Source organism: Aplidium turbinatum, chromosome 14, assembly GCF_918807975.1.
Source record: "Aplidium turbinatum chromosome 14, kaAplTurb1.1, whole genome shotgun sequence".
NCBI classification, from domain to species: Eukaryota; Metazoa; Chordata; class Ascidiacea; order Aplousobranchia; family Polyclinidae; genus Aplidium; species Aplidium turbinatum.
The window spans coordinates 5,690,522-5,713,172 of NC_137485.1; the positions used below are offsets into that span (position 1 = coordinate 5,690,522).

General features: G+C 38.2%; 2 protein-coding genes across 2 annotated transcripts; one reads left to right on the top strand and one right to left on the bottom strand.

The window, feature by feature from the left end:
* Window positions 1–1,610: 1,610 nt before the first annotated feature.
* Window positions 1,611–4,864, bottom strand: LOC145782842 (general transcription factor II-I repeat domain-containing protein 2-like). The gene is made up of 2 exons (XM_082594607.1): window positions 3,217–4,864; window positions 1,611–2,275 (listed from the first exon to the last, which is right to left on the bottom strand). Exons 1-2 carry the CDS (start codon window positions 4,862–4,864, stop codon window positions 1,611–1,613), a joined length of 2,313 nt encoding a protein of 770 aa, XP_082450733.1.
* A 6,583-nt stretch (window positions 4,865–11,447) lies between these two features.
* LOC145783504 (uncharacterized) lies at window positions 11,448–20,971 on the top strand. Its single transcript, XM_082595394.1, has 11 exons — window positions 11,448–11,646; window positions 11,883–12,069; window positions 13,003–13,167; window positions 13,495–13,680; window positions 14,171–14,254; window positions 14,758–14,876; window positions 15,838–15,897; window positions 17,816–17,900; window positions 18,381–18,462; window positions 18,829–18,948; window positions 19,289–20,971. Exons 1-11 carry the CDS (start codon window positions 11,467–11,469, stop codon window positions 19,428–19,430), a joined length of 1,410 nt encoding a protein of 469 aa, XP_082451520.1. The 5' UTR covers window positions 11,448–11,466; the 3' UTR covers window positions 19,431–20,971.
* The last annotated feature ends 1,680 nt before the right edge of the window (window positions 20,972–22,651 follow it).

Here is a 22,651-nt window from a genome sequence, read left to right on the forward strand (position 1 = left end):
ATTCTAGACCAAGTCGCCCCCGCTGTTTAAGAGTAATAAAAAGCAAAGCCCCTCGACCCTTGAAGCGGCGAAGAAGGTTCAAATGAAGAAGAAGAAGAAGAAGAAGAAGAAGAAGAACAAGTAGATGAAGTAAGCCTATAGGCTACAAACCTATATTTTTCTATCAAATTGTCTTTGCAGTGGATGTTATTTTATATTTTATTTATTTAAATGAAAAGTTTGTTTTGCCAGAAAGGTTTAGGTCATAAAAACTTAAGCTACTCACGGCGAGTGAAAGTTAAAGTTGTATTACGGATGTTGCAGTAGAGCTAGAGCCTATGTTACAGCATTGAATTCAAATAAGAAAAAAATCTTGGCTAAGCTGCTGCATCAGTTACAAATTCAAATAGAAAAAAAAAAAACAGACATTGAATCAATGTAAAAAAGGTTTGATTTGCTGTCTGCCTAGCCTAGCGAGTGACTTGGCCGCGGACGGCAGGCGTGACGACAAGACGAGCTCTGTTGCTAAAAGACCTCAGCTGTTGTAGAGTGATGAATGATGATACATGATATGAAACCAGGGATATCTACAACTACGGGATTGGAAACTCTATCCAGTGCTATACATCAGTAGGGTCATCACATTACTAGGACTACAGAACGATTAACAAAATAAAATACCGACTAAAAGATATACAAAGAAAGATTTTGCAATAGGCTAATAACACAAAATGTACACTCACATGAAACTTAATTGATGTATAAAAGTACATTTACGCTGCTAGAAAAAAACGATGAATTTAAAAAATGAATGAATGCAACGAGTCCAGAAACAGCCTACTGTTGTTCTTTAGCATTGTGCGTACTGCAAATCGGATCAGAAGTAAATGAGGAGTGTTCAGCAATCAGTGAAATATGCTGTTGTATCATCAACTTGTTCACTGATCGATCCAGCACGAAACCAATCCGTTTACGATGTCATCAGAACTAAAACCAATACTCATTCTGGAAATTTTTTAAGCAGCAAATAGAATAAAACATAACTGCACTAATGGAATGCAAACAAATAAACAAACCAGGCAAGCATAGACCTTACAATTTTCAGGTAAATTGATGATTACACTTTTGGTTGTTCGTTTAGCCTACTACTTGCTACCCTTTGAGGTCAATTTATGTGATTATTTATCACAGCAGCGCACAAAGAAAAATGACCCTACTGGTGTATAAAATGGTTTTCAGTTCCACAAAGTTTCCAATCCCGTAGTTATAGATATCGGCAGCCGTGGCCAGGGCCGGATTAAGACGAAACTGGGCCTGATGCTGCAGCGCAAAAACAGGCCTATTTTTTCTAGGCATTGGTACATATGCATTCGACACTCTGACTCCACCGTACACGCGTAATCAGACCGAACAAAGAGCCTTTATTGCTTTCGACGCAGTCAGCCAAATTTTAATGAACATGAACAATAATAACGACGTGTTATCGTAAAAACTCGAGAGTAACATCAGGCTATGTAACACCAACACAATTCAATACCAATATTGCCTGAAAAGCGGAGTTATTGAAGAAAAGGCTAATCCAGATCAACTTAACGTTGGCATATTGTCAATGCTGCGCTAGTGCTGCTTACTTATACTACTGTTTTTCGAGCCTTAGCAAGCGCGAAATCTTCGATCATGTCAGTGCAGTCAAGGCTGCTCAGCACCTCATGTTCAATGCTCATAAGCGCCAGCATGTTTAGCCTTTCCTCCCTCATCGAGGACCGCAGCTCTCCTTTGACTATTCCCAGTTTTGAGAAGCTCCGCTCGCCGGAGGCATTAGACACCATCAAGCACAGATAGATGCGCAAAGCAATCTCGACGTTTGGAAATGTTTGAGAAAGGTTCAACGACGACAAAAGCTTGTACATGGTAAGCTCTGCTGACTCGTTCACACTCACCGATTTCTGGGTGCGCATAAATGCAGCAAACTGTATGAGCTCAGCCACCAGCGTGTCTTCCAAGTCATCTGGATACGAGGAAACGAGATTTTGAGCTTTATTCTCGATCTGCTTTATGCTCAATGACGTTAGCTCCGAAAGAAATCCGAATGTTGTAGATATATCCTCATACGCCTTCATTCGCTTTTCCAGTTCAGCTAACAGTCTGTCGATCATGACCAGATATATATGGGTTTTGAATGTTTCCCTAGGGGTGAGGTTTTCTTCGTTTGCAGCTCCTTCATCAGGCATTCGCTTTCGCTTACGGCCTCGACGTTCTTCAGCCTTGTATTCGCCGTGAGGAACCTTTTCGCCATCTGCTCATACACGTCAAATCTGTCCCGTGCAAATTGAATCGTGTCGACCAGTGATGCCAATAAACTAGTTGCCGTATTCAGACTGACTGTAGGGTCTTGGAGGCTAATGCTCGTACTGTTGAGACGGCTCGTACTATCAGTAGGTGCAAATCAGTGACGATCGGTGAGGGAAAGCAAGGAAAGCAGTGCTTACCTGAGCGAAAACTATGCAAAGTATAATGATTGAATTCTAGGTTTAACTTCTTATTATTTTTATCATGTCTATTTTAACTTGAAAATTACTGTATTCGTGACTAGAATTACTCGTAACGCTAGTGAGTAGTCTAAATCCTCACCAAACCGCATGTCTTGCCTATAAATGCCAATTAACGCAAACGCTTCTGTCAGAAACAATCACTGAGGCTCCAAGGTAAGCAACTATCAAACTTGCTTACCCAAATTCAAAAATGTCAAAAAACGCCTTCGTTTTATCCAATCATCACTCGTTTTGCAAAACGTCACCAGCTGCTTAGCCAATCAGATGTGTTATGGTGAGACCAGGTGAGTCTTGCTTTCCCAGTGACGTCAATGCATACATTCGCTAGAGCGGCTAGACCAGGGGTGGGCACACTTTTTGAATTAGGGGCCAAAATTATTTTGTTCTTAGACTGGCGGGCCAAGTGATCGAGCCGCCACTTACATATAGTTTGTCACACGAATAACAAAGGGACAAAAAAAACGGAAGATTAAATTAACAAATAACTGAAAAATACAACCAAAAAACAAAATCGAATTTAAATACGACGTCTGACAGGATTGTCAAGCTTTATTTTTTGCCAAAGCATCGAAATTTGGCATCATTTTGGTTGTGGCGATAGTCAGGATAGATTTGAGGTGCGCATCACTCAGCTGAGACCTGTGGCTAGATTTGTTAAAATTCATCAAGCTGAACGTCTGTTCACAAATATATGTGGAACCAAACAATACCAGCATTTTTTGTGCCACCTTTCGAATTTCTGGAAATCTGGTGTTGCTTAGCGATGCGTAAAACTCATTTAGCTTCAGGGCTTCGAATTTCTCCTTTAAAACGTAGTCACTCTGAAGATCGATCAATTCCAACTGCAGTTCTTGTGGTGCTGTTGCAGCGACTTGTGAAAGTGGAGCCGAAATAATCTGAAATGGTTTTTGGAGTTTTTCGAAATCAAGAAATCTACGGCAAAATTCGTGGTGCAAATCATTTAGTGATTTGCTGTATTTATTTGCATGTTTAGGGGCTTCTTTCATCGTCAGTAATGTGGGGAAATGAACAAAAGAATTGTTGGACATTTGTGCTGAGAATAAAGCCAATTTTGATTTGAAAGCCGTAACGCTTGTGTACATATCGTGAGCGAAGAGTTCTTTCCCTTGCAGCTTTGCATTCAGCTCATTCATATGTGTTAATATATCGACAGAAAAAGCAAAATCACAGAGCCAATCTCTGTCCTCCAGCTCAGGAAATTCATCAGCTTTCCCGATTGACTTCAAAAATGAGGTAATTGCCTCTTTAAGGTTCCAGACTCGTTTACATGCTTTACCCAAGCTTAACCAGCGCACATGAGAATGATAAAGCAAGTCCTGGTGATCAGAATCAATTTCCTCAAGAAACTTGATAAATTGGCGATGGTGAAGTCCTCTCCCTTTTATGTAGTTGATCAGTTTTACTACTGCCTTCACTACATGATTGAGCTGCAGTACAGATTTACACAGGGCTTCCTGATGGATAATGCAGTGCAAAAAAGTTATATCCACCCCAGCATTTTCCTCATTCATCTTATCTTGAAGTCTTTTTAGCAGTCCAACATTTTTTCCTGTCAAATTTGGTGATCCATCAGTGGTGACATTCGTAAGTTTGTTCCATGGTAATTTAAACCTGTCGATCACACTAGTGACTTTAAGAAAAAGGTCCTCTCCTCGAGTAGTCCCTTTTAACGACTCCATTGCTAAAAGTTCTTCTATTATCTCAAACTTGTCATTAATTCCTCTGACGAAAATCAAAAGCTGTGCCGTGTCTCTTACGTCATTACTTTCGTCCAGCGCTAACGAATAAAATACAAAAGAATCTGCTTTTCCTTTCAACTCGTTAGCTAAGTGCTCATCAATTTGTTCTATACGGCGAGTTACAGTTCTGCGTGATAAACTGATTTGTTCATATTTGCTTTTTGCATCTGGACACAAGAGACTTGCTGTCTCTACCATGCACTGCTTGATAAATTCTCCATCGGAAAATGGTTTGCTTGCTTGTGCTATTTTGAAAGCCAGTAAAAAACTTGCCTTGGTGATTGACTCAGAAACTGCACTCTGCTGAAAAAGAGTGCTTTGCTGAATCCGAAAATTTGCCACTAATCTCTGAGAAACGTCCTTTCTTTGCTGAGTTGACAGGCTGCTATGATGGTTTGCATGATTGGTGTCAAAATGGCGGCGGATGTTGTATTCTTTCAAAACAGCAACGTTTTTTTGGCAAATAAGGCATACCGCAGTTGATCCCACTTCGGTAAAAAAGTATTTCGTCGTCCACTCCTTTTTGAACACTCTGCGCTCACTATCGACTTTACGCTTCTTCGCTGCACTCATTTTAACAATATAATTTATTAACAACTTAGCAATGTCTATTTCGCTTAGCATTCCACACTGACGAAACTGTTGATAAAAACACTAAACTAAGAAATATGGTACATTACTGGTTAAATTGACTAATAAAACTTTCTGTTTTTAGTGAACCTCCCAGCAAACTGTCCACTTGAAGCGGTTGACTGTCTCTTATCTATAGTCTCGTTCTGTTGCTCAACACAACAAACAGTTTACCAGCCTCATTAAAATGAGGCTGGTAAACTGTTTGTTGTGTTGAGCAACAGAACGAGACATTACTGGTTAAAAGCAGAAAGCACTGTTGCGTCAAGCGACGCACAAATGTACCTGTGACATCATAATGCTCTACATTCTACATTGTATCGCTATTTAGAGACAAGAGGTATCTAATCCTCCTATTGAAACTTCACAATAATAAAACTTGCAACATGTCGATAACATCCGGCGGGCCAGAATACAAGAGCCGGCGGGCCGGATTTGGCCCGCGGGCCGTAGTTTGCCCATGTCTGGGCTAGACTAACTCGTCAGAATGGTGCTCGTCACGGTACACCGCACAAGCATCATAATGCCGAAATAATTGTTGCTGTTTTTTGATGTCTCCTCGCCATGTACTGTACTTTAGCCTACTAGCTTTCATAGTCATGCCTTTGCCCTTTTTACAGCGTTGATGTAACGTTACTTCGCCAATGAACGTTCAGGTGCGGGTGCAATATTTAGTTTGTTAAGCTTCTATACGCAGGAGGCAAACTTATCCAGCTTTTTGTACAAATTGCTTGCGGTTGTAATGTTTAGACCTAAGTGTTAGTTTTTGTAGTGTAGGCCTAACTGAATATCTCAGAATGAATATTCATGACGAATTAAATATTTAGACAACTATTATTCCATGTCTAACACTGGATTTTGGTCCTGCAACGTTAAAATTAAGATTGTTTATGACTTCTAAACATTAAATGGATGTATGATCACGACAAAGGCGAAGCACAATTTGACAGATTTTTATGTTTGATTTGTTTTGAAAATGCTCTCAGAGCGCACCAAGTTGGAAATGTTTTTCAAAAATTTCTGGGGGAGGCCCCCCAGACCCCCCGCTGGAAGTGTTGCCTTCGGCAACACGCCTTCGGGCTTCGCCCGACGGTTACGCCCTTCGTGCCTAGGCCTAATACCTTGCTGCAGCATATTTACAAGTTGCTTTCCCAACGGTTTAAGCCACCGAACGTCACTGGTGCAAATGTAAACTACGAAAAGGGCATATGCAGATAAGTTGAGTGTCACAGAGGGAAGTAAGAAACGAAAAGGGGAATTTGTCAGGCAATACAATAAAAATACTTGGAGCTTGGTTTTACAATAGTTCCGGGTAGTGAACAATCGTCACGGCCCTAATGTTTGGTGTGCTCCCAAATTCTGCCAAATGACGTTATGAAACCTTCTAAAGTTGTTCGTCACTTTCATTCAAAGCACAACAATCTTGAAGGCAAGCCACTTGAATATTTTGGACGAATATTCTCTGATATGAACGATTAAAAAAAGCAAATGAAAAGATGACGACTACCGAAAAATCCTTTCTTCATGAATCCTATCTATAGTTTCTCTACGAATAGTTAAAACCAAAAAAAGCATACACGATTGGGGAAGAGTTAATAAAGCCGTGCATCTTATCTGCGGCTGAAGTAATGAAGGGCCCTGAAACAGCTCGAAAAGTGTTATAATTTTTCATCTTAAATAAGTAGTCTATGCCAAAATCTTGCTTTATCTTACGTGCCTAGGCGTAACTCTGTGCCTAGGCGTGCGAAAGTCGGACTACAAATTTCATAATAAGAATTATTTGTGGGTTAATTAAGCAAAGGAAAACTGTTCAGCGTCCGGAAAATTCACGTCTGTTTTCGTCTGGGCCTATTTCAGGAATGGGCCTAATGCTGCAGCATCAATAGCATCCACCTTAATCCTGCACTGGCCGTGGCCGAGTGGTTAGCGCGTTGGGCTTGCAGTCAAGAGCCTGCATGTTCGACTCCAGCCACCCGCACTTGCTGTTGTTTCTCTGGGCAAGAAACTTAACGATAATTGCCTCTACCTAGTGATCGATTTCGAGTAATGGGTAGGGCAAAGTGGGGCGTGTTGTCACAGGGGCGTGTTGTCACAGCACGATTTCCATGTGATAACCCAAGCGTAGGCCTAAACCACGAGTTTTCAATGGAAGGCATAGTTTTCAGTTCTCTTTCTTACAAGCAGTGAAGATTAATAAATTTGTCACCACAGCAGAAATTATGAGGAGTGCCATTGAATTTTGGGCAAAATCAGGTTTATAACTAAACTAAAAAATGGTCTGGCAAACTAAGGTATGATCATAACTGATCAGGAAAGATACCATTCGTTAGCTTTAAGCTTGCTCTTTTCATCATACCAAACAGATAAGACATGTAAGTAGAGATGTACACATGGTTGTTGAAACCACCTGATTTCATACCACGGGGCGTGTTGTCACAGCTGTGACTACACGCCCCGAGGTGTGCATTTTTAATATTAAGAAACATAAAAAATTATTTATGCTTATACTACGAGGTAATATGCGTTTGTTAAAATACAACGCTTTTTTAGGAAATAAAAATTAATATTAGATAATGATACACACATACATTCGATAGTGATACATAATTCTCAAGATGACATTTTTATTGTTTTTGATAATGGGCATAAAATTTTTACCAATATGTTGTACATTAAATTTTTTTGCATTTCGCATATTTTGTATTCGTTCAGCCTCTATTAAAACAATTTTTTGTTGGTTTCTGTCATATTTTAGTCATAAAGCATGTGCAGAAATTTTGTGACAACACGCCCCATGCTCTGTGACAACACGCCCCGGGGTGGGGCGTGTTGTCACAGTCCATTCACTTGCATTAAACATGCATTTATGTAAAAACGAAATAATCCAGAAAAACTTTAACTGTAGCTGAAAGAAGCCGAATGATACCTCTTTCAATTGCACTATCTAGCATTTCGATACCATTGGTACAGAACGAGATATATGCTGATTTGTAAAAATTGTGACAACACGCCCCACTTTGCCCTAGTACCAAATTTAAGCCATAAGTAAAGTAGACAACCGGAAAACAGACATTGCCGTCGGCTGCAGCGTGGGTCAGGTGTATGTCGGAAGGCGTACACCGATGCATAGCGCTCAAGTCCGCTTTCCTGCAATGCAGGAAAAAGATAAGCAAACAAACAAACATCCCTGTATGAAACCATAACATTTTTATTATTAGCCTATCAGCATTTGTTCAGAAATTTAAATGATGCCAGGATGGTCTTTTTGATGGACGAGTGTGGTAGACTATTTTGATTATGCATCATTGTAGGCTACCAACGACTGAATTCCTTAGATGCCCTACAAAAATCGGGTTATTTTATGCGCTGTCAACTTAATTTAAATTGTCTGAATGAAGAAATGTAGCCTAATCTACGTATGTTTGGCCATCCTTTCGGGTGAGCCGGGGATGGCAGTTAGCCAGCACGCTCTTATTTTATCTACTTTTGTTTAAATGTTTGGGTGGCAGCTGACTTTGGTGACCTTTTGGTCTTTCGCTGCCATCCTTGTTGTGCAAATTATTTGTGTTTATTGTGTTTTTGCATTTTGTGTCTTTCTTTTTCGCCAACAAAACAAAAAATAAACTGAACTGAACTGAAATGAACTACAATAAAAAACCTCTTGAACGTGTTCAACCATAGTTAATAGGTATATTTATTAACTATGGTTCAACATAAAAAAACAAAAAAAAATTCTACAACAGCTGTTCTGCAAGTTGCAGTTTTGGTATAACCAATATTGTGTATTTATTGAATCTTTATCCTCGGACTGGGAAAGCTTCTTGCAGAGCTTAATCCTGACAGTTTCGCATACTTGTAGAGGCTTTGAATCACTGACGCAGGCCCGGTCACTGAGACTGACAGAGTGAATCAGTGAAGTTTCCAATTGTTGAAGTCTTGTTGCCAGGAATTATTCCATCCTTTAAATGCTGCTGAGGCTGAATGGAAAGCAGTCCTTAACGTGCGTTGCTCAAGCGCACACCCCAAGCGCACGCCCCGATTTATTAAATGCATCTATTATCAAATGAAAATCCAAAAAGAGTCAATTGACTTTTTTGTCGTAAATTCTTTTTATATTTTCTTATTTTCGTTTCTAGCACTAGTTGCTACGTTCATCTGATGAAATTGAAAGTAAAATTAACAACCTGGTGTAATTTTATTTTGTATGTTATTCGCTCTGAGGATGCGCATTGTCATGGTGCGCGAAACGTCAGTGAAGCAATAAACCATCTTGTTTGTTGTTAATTTTACTTTCAATTTCATCAGATGAACGTAGCAACTAGTGCTAGAAACGATACTTGTCCTGATGAACACCCAAACTTTTCAGTATTCAGTTTTCTTATTTTGTTGTGGAAACTCGTTGTTTGGCGCCAAACTCTAAATCAAATTTACTATCTTTTCTGAGAATGAGAATGAGATTGCATTTGCATAGCTGGTTTTTATTTTTTACTTTAAGTGTGAGAGAAAAAAAAAAAAAAAAAAAAAGAGAGAGAGTTGTTTTTTTATTGTCTTTCCACCACAAAAAAAATCGCATAATCATACAACACATAATTATATTGTATAATGCAGAAAGGACTGGCAGCACCAAATAAACTTTGCGATTTCGGAGTCTAGGTGCTGCTTGTCATCCAGTAACAGACAACCACAGTGTTGTCAGATTGGGCGATTTATCTGCAATTGGGCTACTTTTAGTTGGGCTTGGCGCCAAAAAATGTTGGTTTGCGACTTGCGCTTTTTTAGGCTACTGTTAGTCTCTTATTTGGCGCGATACCAGCTTAAATTTGGCAGAATTTTAAGTTGTTTGGCAGTGAATTTTCAGTTGGCAGAATTGAATAATTGGTAGAATCCGACAAGCCTTTGAAAATGTTGGTAAATTTTCGGTTTATTACGGAAAAAATAACGTTATTTTTTTGATTTGGCATGAAAATTGATTTTTCCGCTGACCATGAGCAGCTTTGACTGTTGTTACAGCAATGCTGTATTCATTTTCATCCGGGAAAACGGAAGGACTGACTGGCGAGTGGCGAAAGTGAAATTGTACTTGTATCAAATATCGGAAATTATAGTTAGGCTATGATCTTGGTTTAGTGCCATAATTTTTGAAGCTTTTATTGGTGTCTAAGCTATAAATTAAAGTAGGAAAAATTGAAGGTCAGTGGAGAAATTTACTGAATGTAAACTGGTCTTCCTTGTATGATGAAAAACAATGATAGTTTGTTGTAGGCTACTTTTTGTACCAAGGTATATGAGTTTAGAAATGCTGCAGGGGAGTATAAATTTAGAGAAGTTGCTCAATTGGCACTAACAATGTATACCAATCAGCAATACATAGGTTGAGCGAGCCTTTTCGAGAGTTTCTGCAATCAAAACCAAACTGCGAAGTCGAAATCGTATGGGACTTCAACTTTTGTCAGTGATTTTGAAGATCAGAACTCTGCTGCAACAATTGAAAAAATGCTATTTGATCCCTGGTCATCAGTGCTGAAGTATGACAACTCTATTTATGAAAATGAAGCTTCAGCAGTTGATGATGGAACTTTGTCGGGTCTTGGTTCTTGGTAGTTCATCTGAGTTGACGGGCTTATGCTATGCGTTAGCATCTACCGTACTATGGAACCGTTTGTATCTTGAATTTGAAAATAGGAATTTGTATGAAGTTTGTATAGCATTGTCCCGTCTAAGTTTTTTTCTATTGAACAATGCTTGATTCAATATTGAACATTCTACTTCTTGTATGTTGTAACAGTGTATGCATTTTGTATCTACACAATCAGCATGATGGACAAAGATGTTGCTTTGTCCATGACTCTTGGGGACATGCTCTAAAACCCCCCTAGAAAGCTTGCGCCTTCGTCGCTCGACCGTCGACGTGGCGACGGCAAATTGGGCTACTTTTAAATCGCTTTGGCGCATTTTTGGGCTCTTTTTTTAAAAAAAATCTGGCAACACTGGACAACCATTAAGTAACCTTGCATTAAAGTACCTAATTGATAACTTTAATCTGCTAATAATGCTAGCCTACTTAATGTGATAAACAGTGGTTGGCGACTATTGCAGTTTACGCTTATCTCTAGAATGGTAGCCAATTGTAGTGTTGCAACAATTGTTCATCGGCTGTTACAGTGACTACGATATGTCATATAGCACCAGAATTGAAACGAGCAATGTTTGGGTGAATCACTGAATGACAGTGAAAATAGATGTTGACCTATACTAGAGTATATACGGCATATAAAAACTAGGCAAAACCTTACCTCAAAAAGTTTTATTCACATTTTAAAGAGCTCTGTGTAATTTATTTCTTGCTTTTGTCGTAAAATTATCAACAACTATTAATTTACTACAGTAGCCTACTGTTCAAAAAAAATTTGTTAAGCAGTTGTAAAAAAAATGAATTCTAACATCGTAAAAACAAACCATAATAATTTTTAAATTGTAATACCTTAGAATTAAAAAAGATGCTTTTCATATGATAGGTATATTTAAGTTGTGTCACAAGTTGGCATATGTATGAAATGGAATCTTTGCATCATCTTTTGTTGCCAGTTCGTAAACTTTCTCAGGAAATTGATAGAAAGTTGCCAGACTTAAAGCAAAAAGCTGGCCAAGGTCCACCTGACCAAAAAAGAGTGAACGCTGGATTGAAAAAGATCAGAGAACTTACAAAAGAAGTTGACGACATGACAGTATGTGATGTTATCTATGCTTGACAGAAAGTTTTCAATGCTGCGTTCATACTTTCATTGGTGCTGATTTGTGTGTATTCTGAAACTTCACTTCATTTGTGATTTGTTTGTAGCCTACAGTATACTGTATATATATAAAAAAATTTAAGTTAAAACGCAAGCACAGGTTGTATCAAAACTGTGCCAATGTTTCAATTCATAAGTTTTTTTAATTGAGCTATATTTATTATACACAGGTCGAATACAAGAACGAATCAGCGAGAGTAGAGAAAAATAGCAAAACATTCTCGGAAATTGTGAAATGTGCAGAAAACTCCTTAGATTTTTCAGAGGCACTTGTCTCTTTGCTCGAAGCTAAATTTGCATTAAAAGGATACAACCCACCAAAGCCATTGACAGAAAGGTTAAAATCCGACTTACGTGGTATGATAACTATTAACTAACATAAGTAATTAAGTAGAGTGCTCAACTAACTCAGTGCCAGGTTAAACACCTGTTTGCCTGGCACTAAGTAATTAAGTATATATATTGTGCAAAAACAACAAATAGGTACAGTATATATCATAACTATACATTGTATAGCACATTGTATTAATTTTATCATTAATAGCACTGGTCTCCTTAGTCCTTATCAGTATGGTATCCTTAAACTTTTTTTTAATTTTGTGTTTTGTGGTTCTAATGTTTGTGCTGTTTAGTTTTTGGAACATCATAGTTGTAACTAAGTAATCTGTGTCATAAATTCATCGCTAATGCAACCTTTGAAACTAACATTGGGCTTATGATTCAGGCAGCAAACCAATTATATCTGTGTTTGCATGCCTCTGGGTTGTTTGTTTGTCTTAGAATCTGGATAGAAATGGTGTGCACGTTCTGTTAAATGCAGGAGGCATACTTCTTGTGAAAGCAACTACAATACATATTTCTGTTCTTCATTGTTGATGATCTGTAACATGTTAACCCTTTCCTTTAAGTGTATCAAGTTATGTATTCAACAACTCCTTCATATCTTCTATAACAGTTGAGTGATACCATATAGTTTATTTGTATTATGATAAAGCAAAACACTAAAATATGTTTGAATTAAACAGTGGGCATATGTATATTTTCCAAGTGCATGACATGAGGAGCTGCAAGCTATTAATTTCACACTGAGATGATTAGGCCTATTACTATAATTTAGAACCAAGCCTGCTGTAGCAATTACAAGGTAGCCCCTTCAAACAGTTGATTGAACAACTGTACAATAAAAAAACACCTTTAATCAGGATAGATGACTTTATAACAGTGTTAGCTTGACTGATTATTCTGTCTACCAATGCTGTGTTGTGGTTGTGATGTGATTTTTATTTTCAGAGGAGAAACCTTTCACTCCAATTATTAACAATCAATTAATCAAAGATGCTGTTCGACCTGCGGATGACCTTACATATTGTTTTAAAGAAGGAGTCAAAGAACAGGTTGCAATACCAGAAAACCTACCAGTTGAAAGTCCTTTGAAACATAAAGCCACTTTGTTTGGTGAGAAACTTATGGCTGTTGTATTCCATTTTTAATAAAAAGTTTACCATTTTATCAATGTTCTTCTCCAGGGTCATCAAACTAGGATTCACAAAATTGTTAATTTATTTGTTGCCTTTGATGCTCAGATAAAAACCTTTCTAAATCTTTTACTACATATTTGTTGAGATTTTTTTTATTTTAAGGAAAAGGAAAGGAATATTTATTTCAACAAATTGTTGTTGATGATCTGTTAACTATGCTAACAACAAAAAACAAGAAACCAACCAGGATTCGCTTTCTTGACTTTTGTTTAACATTTTCAAACCAATACAAAATATTGTTTAGACATGCCAAAGTCTCCACAGACTCCAGTGTTGGCAGCAGTTGCAAGGAAGCTGAATGTCTGTCATTCTCCAGTCTTGCCAGACTTTCTCAAAGCAGACACAGGGGCAAACATCCCAGTTTCCAAAGAGATATCTCTCCTCCCCTCATCCCCCTACTTTGATTCTGTGATGTCTCCAGATTTCAAAGGTGGGTTTTCTTCAATATTTTTTCTTGTAACTGCATTTATTCAAGGTTGTCACCGTTCATGGCCTCCACTCTGTTGCTCTCATTATGGATATTTGAAGCAAATTTTGTTCGGTGAGATGAAATAAAGCTTATTGATGTGAAATTAAATCATAGAAATTTGGAGTTAAAATTGCTTTGAGCATACCTAAGCCGTACATTGCTAAATCTTTGGAAAACATGTGATAGTTCAACCCACATCTTCAAGGTTTACAGCTCCATTTCAAGCTCACAACAAAATTACCAGGTTGAAGACACCACGCTCAAGGTTTTTTTTAATAAAGACAGAGTGAAGACAGTTTATTGTCCAGTTAATAAAGACAGAGTGTTTTTTTTTAATGATATTTCATTTCAAAATATTTTTGTTTTAAGCAGCCATTACCCTGGTTCTATTGCATTGATTACATCTAATGATCTAAGTGTGCGGTTTCTTTAAGGTTGTTACACATTGCAGAGTTGGAAAATGTCAAAAAACAGAAAGCAACCACAGCTTTTTTCCCAGAGCTTCCTTCATCTCCAGTAACTCCAGCTTTGTCAGGTATTGCCAAATTCCTTAATTGACATGTTTACCTGACCGGAAGAAATGCTTTCAAAATGGTGGCTATTTGTTAGTTAAGCTTGATCTTGTTGTAACAGTTTTTTTATAATAATTATGGATCTATTGGCTTTATTTCATCATTGCTGCTGCACAACGCGACTTACAATAAGAAGCTTACGAAAGATCAAACGTTGATTCTATTTCAAAAGTAGAGTTGTTTCGAAAAAGTTCATGTTGCCATTGACTGAGGCTTCTGGGATTTCAAACTCTGTGAAAGCTGAGTTGTGTCGTGCTTCGCTGCACTCGTGTTATTAGATTGTTCACGCTCTCCTCGATTGTCTTCAGCACGCATGCGTGCCGTGCTGGCATTGCTGGACAATGGGAATCGAGTAGAAGGTGACAGAGATTGAATGAGCATTGTTCAGAGCTGTCACGTTTAGTATAGTAAAACATGTACATTACAAGCTGCTGCTGAGTTATTATGAAGTTTCGTCTATTACCAGTTCCAACCATTCCATGGGCTAAGCCGAGCAAGCTTGTAACTGCACCCACGAAAGCAGACAAGATTGTGGAAGAAGAAGATGATGATATTGTGATGCATTCGAGAAAAAGCTTTTTCATGGTAAAACTATCACCGTTTGTAAATTTTTAAGTCAAACCCGTAATTTCAGTTCACAATTCAAACTTTTGAACATTCTGATTAAATATTTTGTTAATCTATTGTCGAATTTTACACTTGGCAATTCAAGTTCAGTTTATTGTTTTTCTGGCGATAAACAAACAAAAAGTACATATACAAATTAAGTGTCTATCAGCACAACAGGATGGCAACGAAAGACCTGTACGGTCATCTATGTCAGCTGCCACCCTAACCTTAGTTGATTTAGATTAAGTGGACGGAAGGCAAATGAGCCAGTGTTCGTGTTCATCTTCAGCCATGGCATTAAGTACCCTGCTAGCTGCTAGACACATCCCTAAGCGGTTTAGCTGGCACACTTTCGAGGGCCGTACCAGGACTTTCACTCCTCGCCTATAAACTGCTGTGTTAGTGAACTCATATTCTTATAAAGAATTGACGTTACCGATTTTGTCTTGTACCAGCTGCAGGGAACCAACAGCGGACTTTTTTTACAGTGGTGAACTTGTCTGTAGTTTGCATTGAGATCTAGATTGCGTTGATTTTGATTATTTTGGACCGTCTCTCAAGGCTGTCAAAAAACACTTTACGCTACGTTTAGGGAGCTTGTTTAACTAAGTTTTTCTATCCCTTTTCTATCACGATTGAGTGTTGCCTTTCCTGCAGGTGAAGGCGCAAGAAAAAATTCAGCAAGGCGCGAGCACAACAAATTATGTCTAAAGCCAACAAGCAGATCTGACGCAGCGCTTTAAGGCAAATGAGCCTCCGAAACACTTTTTTTTTCTACCTTGATTTGCTTAAAACTTACATCTCAAAGGTTTACTGCTTCTAGTGTGTGTCGACTTTTTAAATAACTTAAATGTGAAAATCAACGGCGGTGGAAGCCAAAGTTTAAACGACTTGCAGCAGGCTGCACTAAATTCAATTTTTGTTATTGAACTTGAAGGGAGAAATGATCAATTCCCCCGAAGAAGCTACAGTGAACTTGCTCAAGTCGAAGCAAATGGTTAGTGGTTGTTACTAAACATTGTATGTTTGTTAGCGTGTCCCATTTAAGGGTCATTGCTTCAAATTTTTGCTCCCACCTGTCATGTGGTGCATATTGGTGAGAGAACTGCATGTGTACAATTTTTGCTCAATATGGATTTTTAAAGAATCCTTAATTAATTTAAAATTTAGGCATTTTTTACCAAAAGGGCACTTTTTGAGATACGTAGTTCGTACTTGAGGACTCCCCTAAATTTATGTTTTTTTCTTCAATTTTCTGATCAACGTCATTTATCCTTCTTACTCTATCATATTTTAGTTGGAAACAGTCATTAAAATTTTAAGTTCCACAATTAATAAAAAGAAAAAGTCAGCCTATTTCATAAAAAACACGGTGTTGCCCTTTGATTTTTTAATTTGATCAACTGCACCAAGTTAGTATTGAATTTAAATATTTAACAAATATTTATTAACTACACAAAGTTACAACAAATAGCCACCATGTGTAGCAATAATTTTGAACCATAGCGATCTTATACAAAGGCTTTCTCAATGTGTCTGGAGGCCGATGTATCTAATTTTGAACCCTGAGCTAACTTTTTTTTCTTTGAAATGATAGTTTTGAGAAGCCTAAGTTGGATCATGAATCTCAAATCACTACAAACCTCCCAAATTCACGTTTCTGCTGCAAAAGTTTTTTCTTTTTCTAGTGTTTGAAGCGGTGGTATCAAACGTAAGTTATGCAATGTTACTAGTCAGGCCAAAGCATTTCAATAGCTCTACAACAGGGTCACTTAACTAATGTTAACAAAGGTCCGGTTTGCCAAATTGAATAATTTTAGCGGTCCGGTGAATAAGTTATTTCACACGCAACCATGAAAGTTAAGCTATCTGTACCAAACCACTTCCTTAGGTAAAATGTAACTCGACTTGGATTTTTGAGAAAGTGTTGGGGAGTCTCGAAGCCCCCCAGCAACTAGGATAATCACAGTAAAAATTGCTTCTTCCCAGTAGAAATTTGCTTAAAGAATCCCTGAAACGTGGCAATGAGGTTATTCTTCCAAAAGCTCAAAGTCCATCAGACAGAGGTCCGGATGCGGTCCTCCAGTTGAGTAGCCCTGCTCTACAATTTCCTTGCTTTGGCATTCTTGGATTAGATGTTATTGTTGTACCTGACTTTTTTATGAACAATACACAATGAGTCGTTTTTAATTGTTCGTAAAATACTCATATTTGGTATTAATTTGGTGTAACTGTTCAAAACTTGATCAAATAAATAAAAACAAATGGCAACACTTTTTTAGTATAACATGCTCATCTATAACATGCTATAATTGTGTTTCACAAAGTTTTAATGACTGTTCCCAATTAAAAAATGAGTGTAAGAAGGATAAAAGACATCATTGGTAAAAAATTTAAGTGTAGAGGGGTCCTTAAGTAGCTCAAAATGTGTCTTTTTTAAAAAATTTCAGATCAATCGACGACACCCTAAAAATTGATATTGAGCTAAAATTGTACACCTGCAGTTTTCTCACCGATAGGCACCACATGAAAGGTGGGAGCAAAATATTTGAAGCAATGACCAATAAATGAGACACCCCAAAGTCGGTACTTTATCAAGCATTAACTTTGTTTTAAAATTTACCGAAACGAAATCTTAAGCTCATTGTCGTGGAGAGGGGAAATAGTTTTATCTTTGAAACTTCCATCAAATGCAGCTCTTGTTGTTGCAAGACGTTTTGTAACTTGACTTGACATCATCACCAACTGCCCCCTTAGCCCTTCATGTGATGACAACGACCTCAAACACATCACAAACAATGCTCTTACCTGGCTCCGACACTGGCGTGACAAGCTATGAATGAATGAAACTTGACTTGACTCTGCTGTAACTGCAACGTTACTGAGAAAGCCTGTAAGTCACTTTTAACTTTAAGGTTTCACCTCAAAGTCCGGACATTGGCAAACGAGCTGGATGTCAAATTTCAGAATGCTCTAAGGAACCCAACTTGGCTCATACGAGTAAGTCTTCCATTTGAATGTTGTAATGCTTTGTTTTTTGTGGCCATGCTGGCTACACGCATGTACATTTCACCCAAAGAAGTGCTCATGCACGGTGTTGTCCAAACAACCTCGGCGCCAAAAACGTTTAGTTATGATTTTGAAGGGTCATACCAGCGAAGACGCGACTTTTCAGCTCTCTCAGTCAGCATTATATAATATAATCGTCACATCATTTTACTGCGAAACATTCTGACCCGAAGTACGACAAGAATGAGTTTGCTATAAAGCAGTGTAGCAGTCAACCTGTTTGTCTGCTTTTTTCAGGTCATATGAACAGCTCATGTCGTGTTTATGAACATTTTATGCCTTATACGTGCAGTGCACAGATTATACATGCAAGTTATTTTGTCAGTTTGGTTTTTAACTTATCAGCGTTGGAAAATTTGGAATTTTCTTTAAGCGTTTTCAATGAATTCATAAATATTCGTTTCTATCAAGATGTTGAACCAAAAGACTTTTCTCCTTCCTTCAACTCCCCGCAGACTCCGGATTTATCAGTTTTGCAACAAAGGAAGTATCTGTGAGTTCATAGTCTTTTTGCAAAGTTGTACCTTTTAAAGCTTTGTTACCCTTTTGTTATATCGAAAGTTGGATCTTTTTATGATGTAAATTTACCCTCACGTAATTGAAGCCCCATCAAGCCCAGTGGAAGGTTAGAGTGATTGTATCTATGGAGCAATTGCACAGAAAGAGTGTTCAATGTAAAGTGGTCTTAATATGCGATTAACCGTGGTTGGTTTAACCGGGTTTCACTTAGTTTGTAGAATGCTACTCTACAGAAAAGCTACTGTATGGGTTTTATGTTATATTTTGCTTTTCTGGAATAATTGAAAGGCATTTAATGTTAAATCATATCTTCACTCGCCCAAAAATTACTCTTCTACAGACCTTCGCCTAACATCAGCCGCGAGCGATACGATAGTCTTACAGAATCAGTCAAGAGACTGATATCTTACCAACAGATATCTACCGCTCTCAAGGACATCTATGAACTGGCACTGACCAAGTGAGTTAACTTTGACCAGAATTCGAGTTATTTCTTAAGCCCTGTCTATTGGCGAGTCATGGTTACTTTGGAAAAATTCTCTCACTATTTTCTCCTCTCCATTTTGCTTCAAAGAAACTATAACTAAACCTTTTTAATTTCATTCCGAAACATCAGGGTCCACCAGTTGTCTGCAGTGACTCTTCCATTTGGCTCTACTGTGGAGAGAGATTGCAGCGTTAAATTTGTTTCTTTCAACAACTCTACCCAGATAGCAAAATCCTTCATCAATATTAAAATGAAGGATTTTACTGTCTGGGGGACTGGTGACTTGAAATGTAACCTCTTTATTTTCTTACAGACCTTCTCACAAGTTTAGTGCGGCTGAAATTGAAAGAGCCACTGGTTTGGCAGGGCGCACCAAATGCTGCGTGTTGGTTTTAAAGACTTTGGGCCTTGTTCGAACAGTCGCTGGTACAGACATGTATGAAATATCGAACTGACTACATCGGCTGCTTTCACTCTGGCATTCCGACGTCGGCTCACTTTCTCACAGCCTTGTTTCACACTTGCACTCTTTTTCACAATGTATTTCTAAACGTTGTTATTGTTCTTGAGCAGTAGGGTTAGACCTGCACAACTCAAAATGATACAAGGGCGGCCACAAGAAAATTATGTTTTGCGGCCGCATACAAACGTTGTTGGAACATTTCCGCAAAATGACTATCGGACAGATATTGTTCAAATGGAAAAAAAAATGAATCAATTGTCCTAAGGATAACCGCACCATCTCGTATTCAAAAAGTTAATCCGTACTTATTTAAAATCGAATTAATAAGCCCAAAATTTGTTATTTGCAAAATATATTTGAATTATATGACTATATTACACTGTTTCATATGAGTAGTTACAAGACGACCATGAGCGCTGTTAGTTATTGCAGTACAGGCCTGGAAATTCGTTTTTGTTGACGGCGGACAAACGTGTCCGGTCTGAGCAGCTATCTCGGCGGACAAATTAAGTCTCGCGGCGGACACACCAGTTTTAGCGTCGATTGTCATGCTTAATCACATAATCTTGATAATTCTTCGCCATTTGAGAACTATAGCTACGGTTTAGAAGGCTTTTTTTAAATCCAGCGAAGTCAGTCTGAAAGGCTTTCATCTGACCAACGACGTGCGCTTGAAGAGTCAAAGCGCCGTATGGCTGCTTAATTCGCTGTATAACTGGTTAACTTCCACCCAAACGAGGTCGCGTGGCTTTTTGCATCCCAATCCTCTGGGCACGAGTCGGAAAACTTCTACGCTAACGCCACTATTTTCTGCTGTGCAAAGTTCACTAGGCTTTTTTCTTTAGGTTTATTTTTGCGTGTCATGTGAGCGAATGCGAATTTTCCCTGGGTCTTTTCTTTCTTATTGTAATATCAAAACGTAACAAATTTTGCTGCATCTTGCTATTTGATCCGAAAATATCTGATAAGGAAAATTATCTTTAGGAAATCAGTAAACGAGATGGACTAAAACACAAAGATTTTCAACTTTTTCAATTATAGTAGCCTAACTTTCGTTGCAATTGTCGATCTGTTATGCGTTTTTCATCATTTGTTCTATGACTTTTTCACTCCATTTTCATTTGTGAGGGAAACTAGACCTCTTTTGAGTTTCTCACAATTGAAAACTTATTTTCGTTTTGAAATCGTAGGTTGTTTAAATTGGTGCTCTCAAGTGTTGTCGCGGTGAAGCATTAAATGCTTTTATAAAGTTATTAAATCAAACGCTTGATATTCAATTAGGCTACATGGAAACACTGCAGAATACAAGGATCAAAGACCAGGGCCTGGTATTCAAAGTCATTTGCTAATTTCATGGCATAGTACTTTTGTTTCTTCAACAAGTTGTTCGTTGTTGTTCTATTCTTTTGCTAGTATCAGAAGTCACCAAGGATTAAATTTAATTTTTGCCACAAATTATTTTGTTGTGCGAAAATGTGACGTGTGCTTGATAAATTTGCGTTATTAACCGTCATTTTTTGCCGTGCAACTCGCATAAACTCCAAGAAATTCAAACGAGAAATAATGTTTTTTAGCTTTGCTCAAGCTGTTTTACCGAACTCGTTTTGCGTTTTTGTCTAAACCTCACTCAAACTACGGTGAGAAAATATTTAAGACTCTGAAAGCCACTATGGAAGGCATTTGTTTTTGTATTGAAGTCACACAACGCATTTCTCACATTGCTCAGCAACACCTTAGTACAATACTGTCAGTGCTCCCCTATAGCTTAGTTATCGTGTGGCACCGTGGACGAAGCTGTAAAATCAAGCGGCGCTGGTTCGGCTGTCGAGGTGTGCGCTTGAGCAACGCATTATAAGGACTGCTCTCCATTTAGAGATACCTAATGAATGGAATAACTTTCAGACAACAATCGGAAACTTCAATCTCGGTAACCGGCCCTGCGTTGAAGGCCTCTGCAAATAATAAGTATGCGAAACTACCAGGAATAACCTGTCAAGGATAAACTTTGGAGATAAAGATTCAAAACCAACCAACTGTAACAGTAGCACAAACTGTAGATCATCGCATAAGCGGTTGAAATGTCTAGCGGTCTGCATTCAAGGTTTTGTGTGAGATGAACGTTCGGTAATAACGTATAATAGGATATCAGGATACCGTCAATCAATGGATACGATTAATCGCATAAAAAAGCTTGGCAAATTGACTACGGTATGCGATCAACCGTATTTGACTATATACGGTGATTTCCAGGTCGAAAAGTACTCCCTTTTCAACGCTGATGTGAGTAGGGTAGGCCTACAACAGAAACTCACAAAGCAACACAGTCTATTGTTACGTAGACTATGATGTGGTACCACTGTGTCAAACCTGCATAAAAAATGACCCTTTAGACCGGTGCTTCCTGTAATGTCGAAATAATAACCTTATTTTATTTTGCGACAACATACAGTAGCCTACACTGCAATCACAGAAGCAATGTAACACAGCAGTGATGGGACACATAGGCCTAGTCTTGAAGTCAGCTGCTACCCTTATTTATGGTGGCATACTATTAAGTGTCTTTGTTAAGACACAGGAGCGGTTTCGGAGTTCAGTTTGTTTTTATTTTTGACCATCACAACGGAAAGCAATATAGCCTACGCCAAACATAGCAGAGGTCTACAAAAAGGTAGAAGCGACAAAATGTGGCCTACCTAGATTAGATTAGCACACCAAACCTACTTAAATGGAGAACAAAATAGGACAGACCACCAAGAATTTGGACTAATGATATTAAAGACCGGTCAATGCTTGATTACAAAACTGCAAAAGAAAAACCTCCCAACAGAGGAACTTGGGCGCTTCATTGCCTCCAAATCTCGACGACAGGAAGGATTATAATGATGGTGATTGGTGAGATTAGCTTGATAGTTTGCCGTCTGAGTAGCAACCTTGGTAGATTTTTTATATCTTACATGGATCTCAAGCACTTGTGTTCGCCAACTTTCCACTTCTATCTTTTTATAACAGCTGTCGGTTACGTGTTTTGATCGCTGTGATGATCATAAAAACGTAAGTTCAAGGGAAGCTGGAGAACAATTACCAACAAAAACGTTTTTTGCATTCACACAATTTCCCACAGAATTACGCTTGATCTTTTTAATATTGTCTGTCAGCTAAACAGAAATTAAAACAAATTTAACTTTAGGCCGATGAACCAAAAAATTGGTGACT

Coding starts and splice junctions, on each gene's coding strand:
- LOC145783504 (XM_082595394.1), top strand. CDS start 11,467: ATGTATGAAATGGAATCTTTGCATCATCTTTTGTTGCCAGTTCGTAAA. Junction 14,877..15,837: donor CGAGAAAAAGCTTTTTCATG/GTAAAACTATCA, acceptor TTGAACTTGAAG/GGAGAAATGATCAATTCCCC. Junction 15,898..17,815: donor TGCTCAAGTCGAAGCAAATG/GTTAGTGGTTGT, acceptor TTTAACTTTAAG/GTTTCACCTCAAAGTCCGGA.
- LOC145782842 (XM_082594607.1), bottom strand. CDS start 4,864: ATGAGTGCAGCGAAGAAGCGTAAAGTCGATAGTGAGCGCAGAGTGTTC. Junction 2,276..3,216: donor GTTTGGTTCCACATATATTT/GTGAACAGACGT, acceptor GTGTATGAGCAG/ATGGCGAAAAGGTTCCTCAC.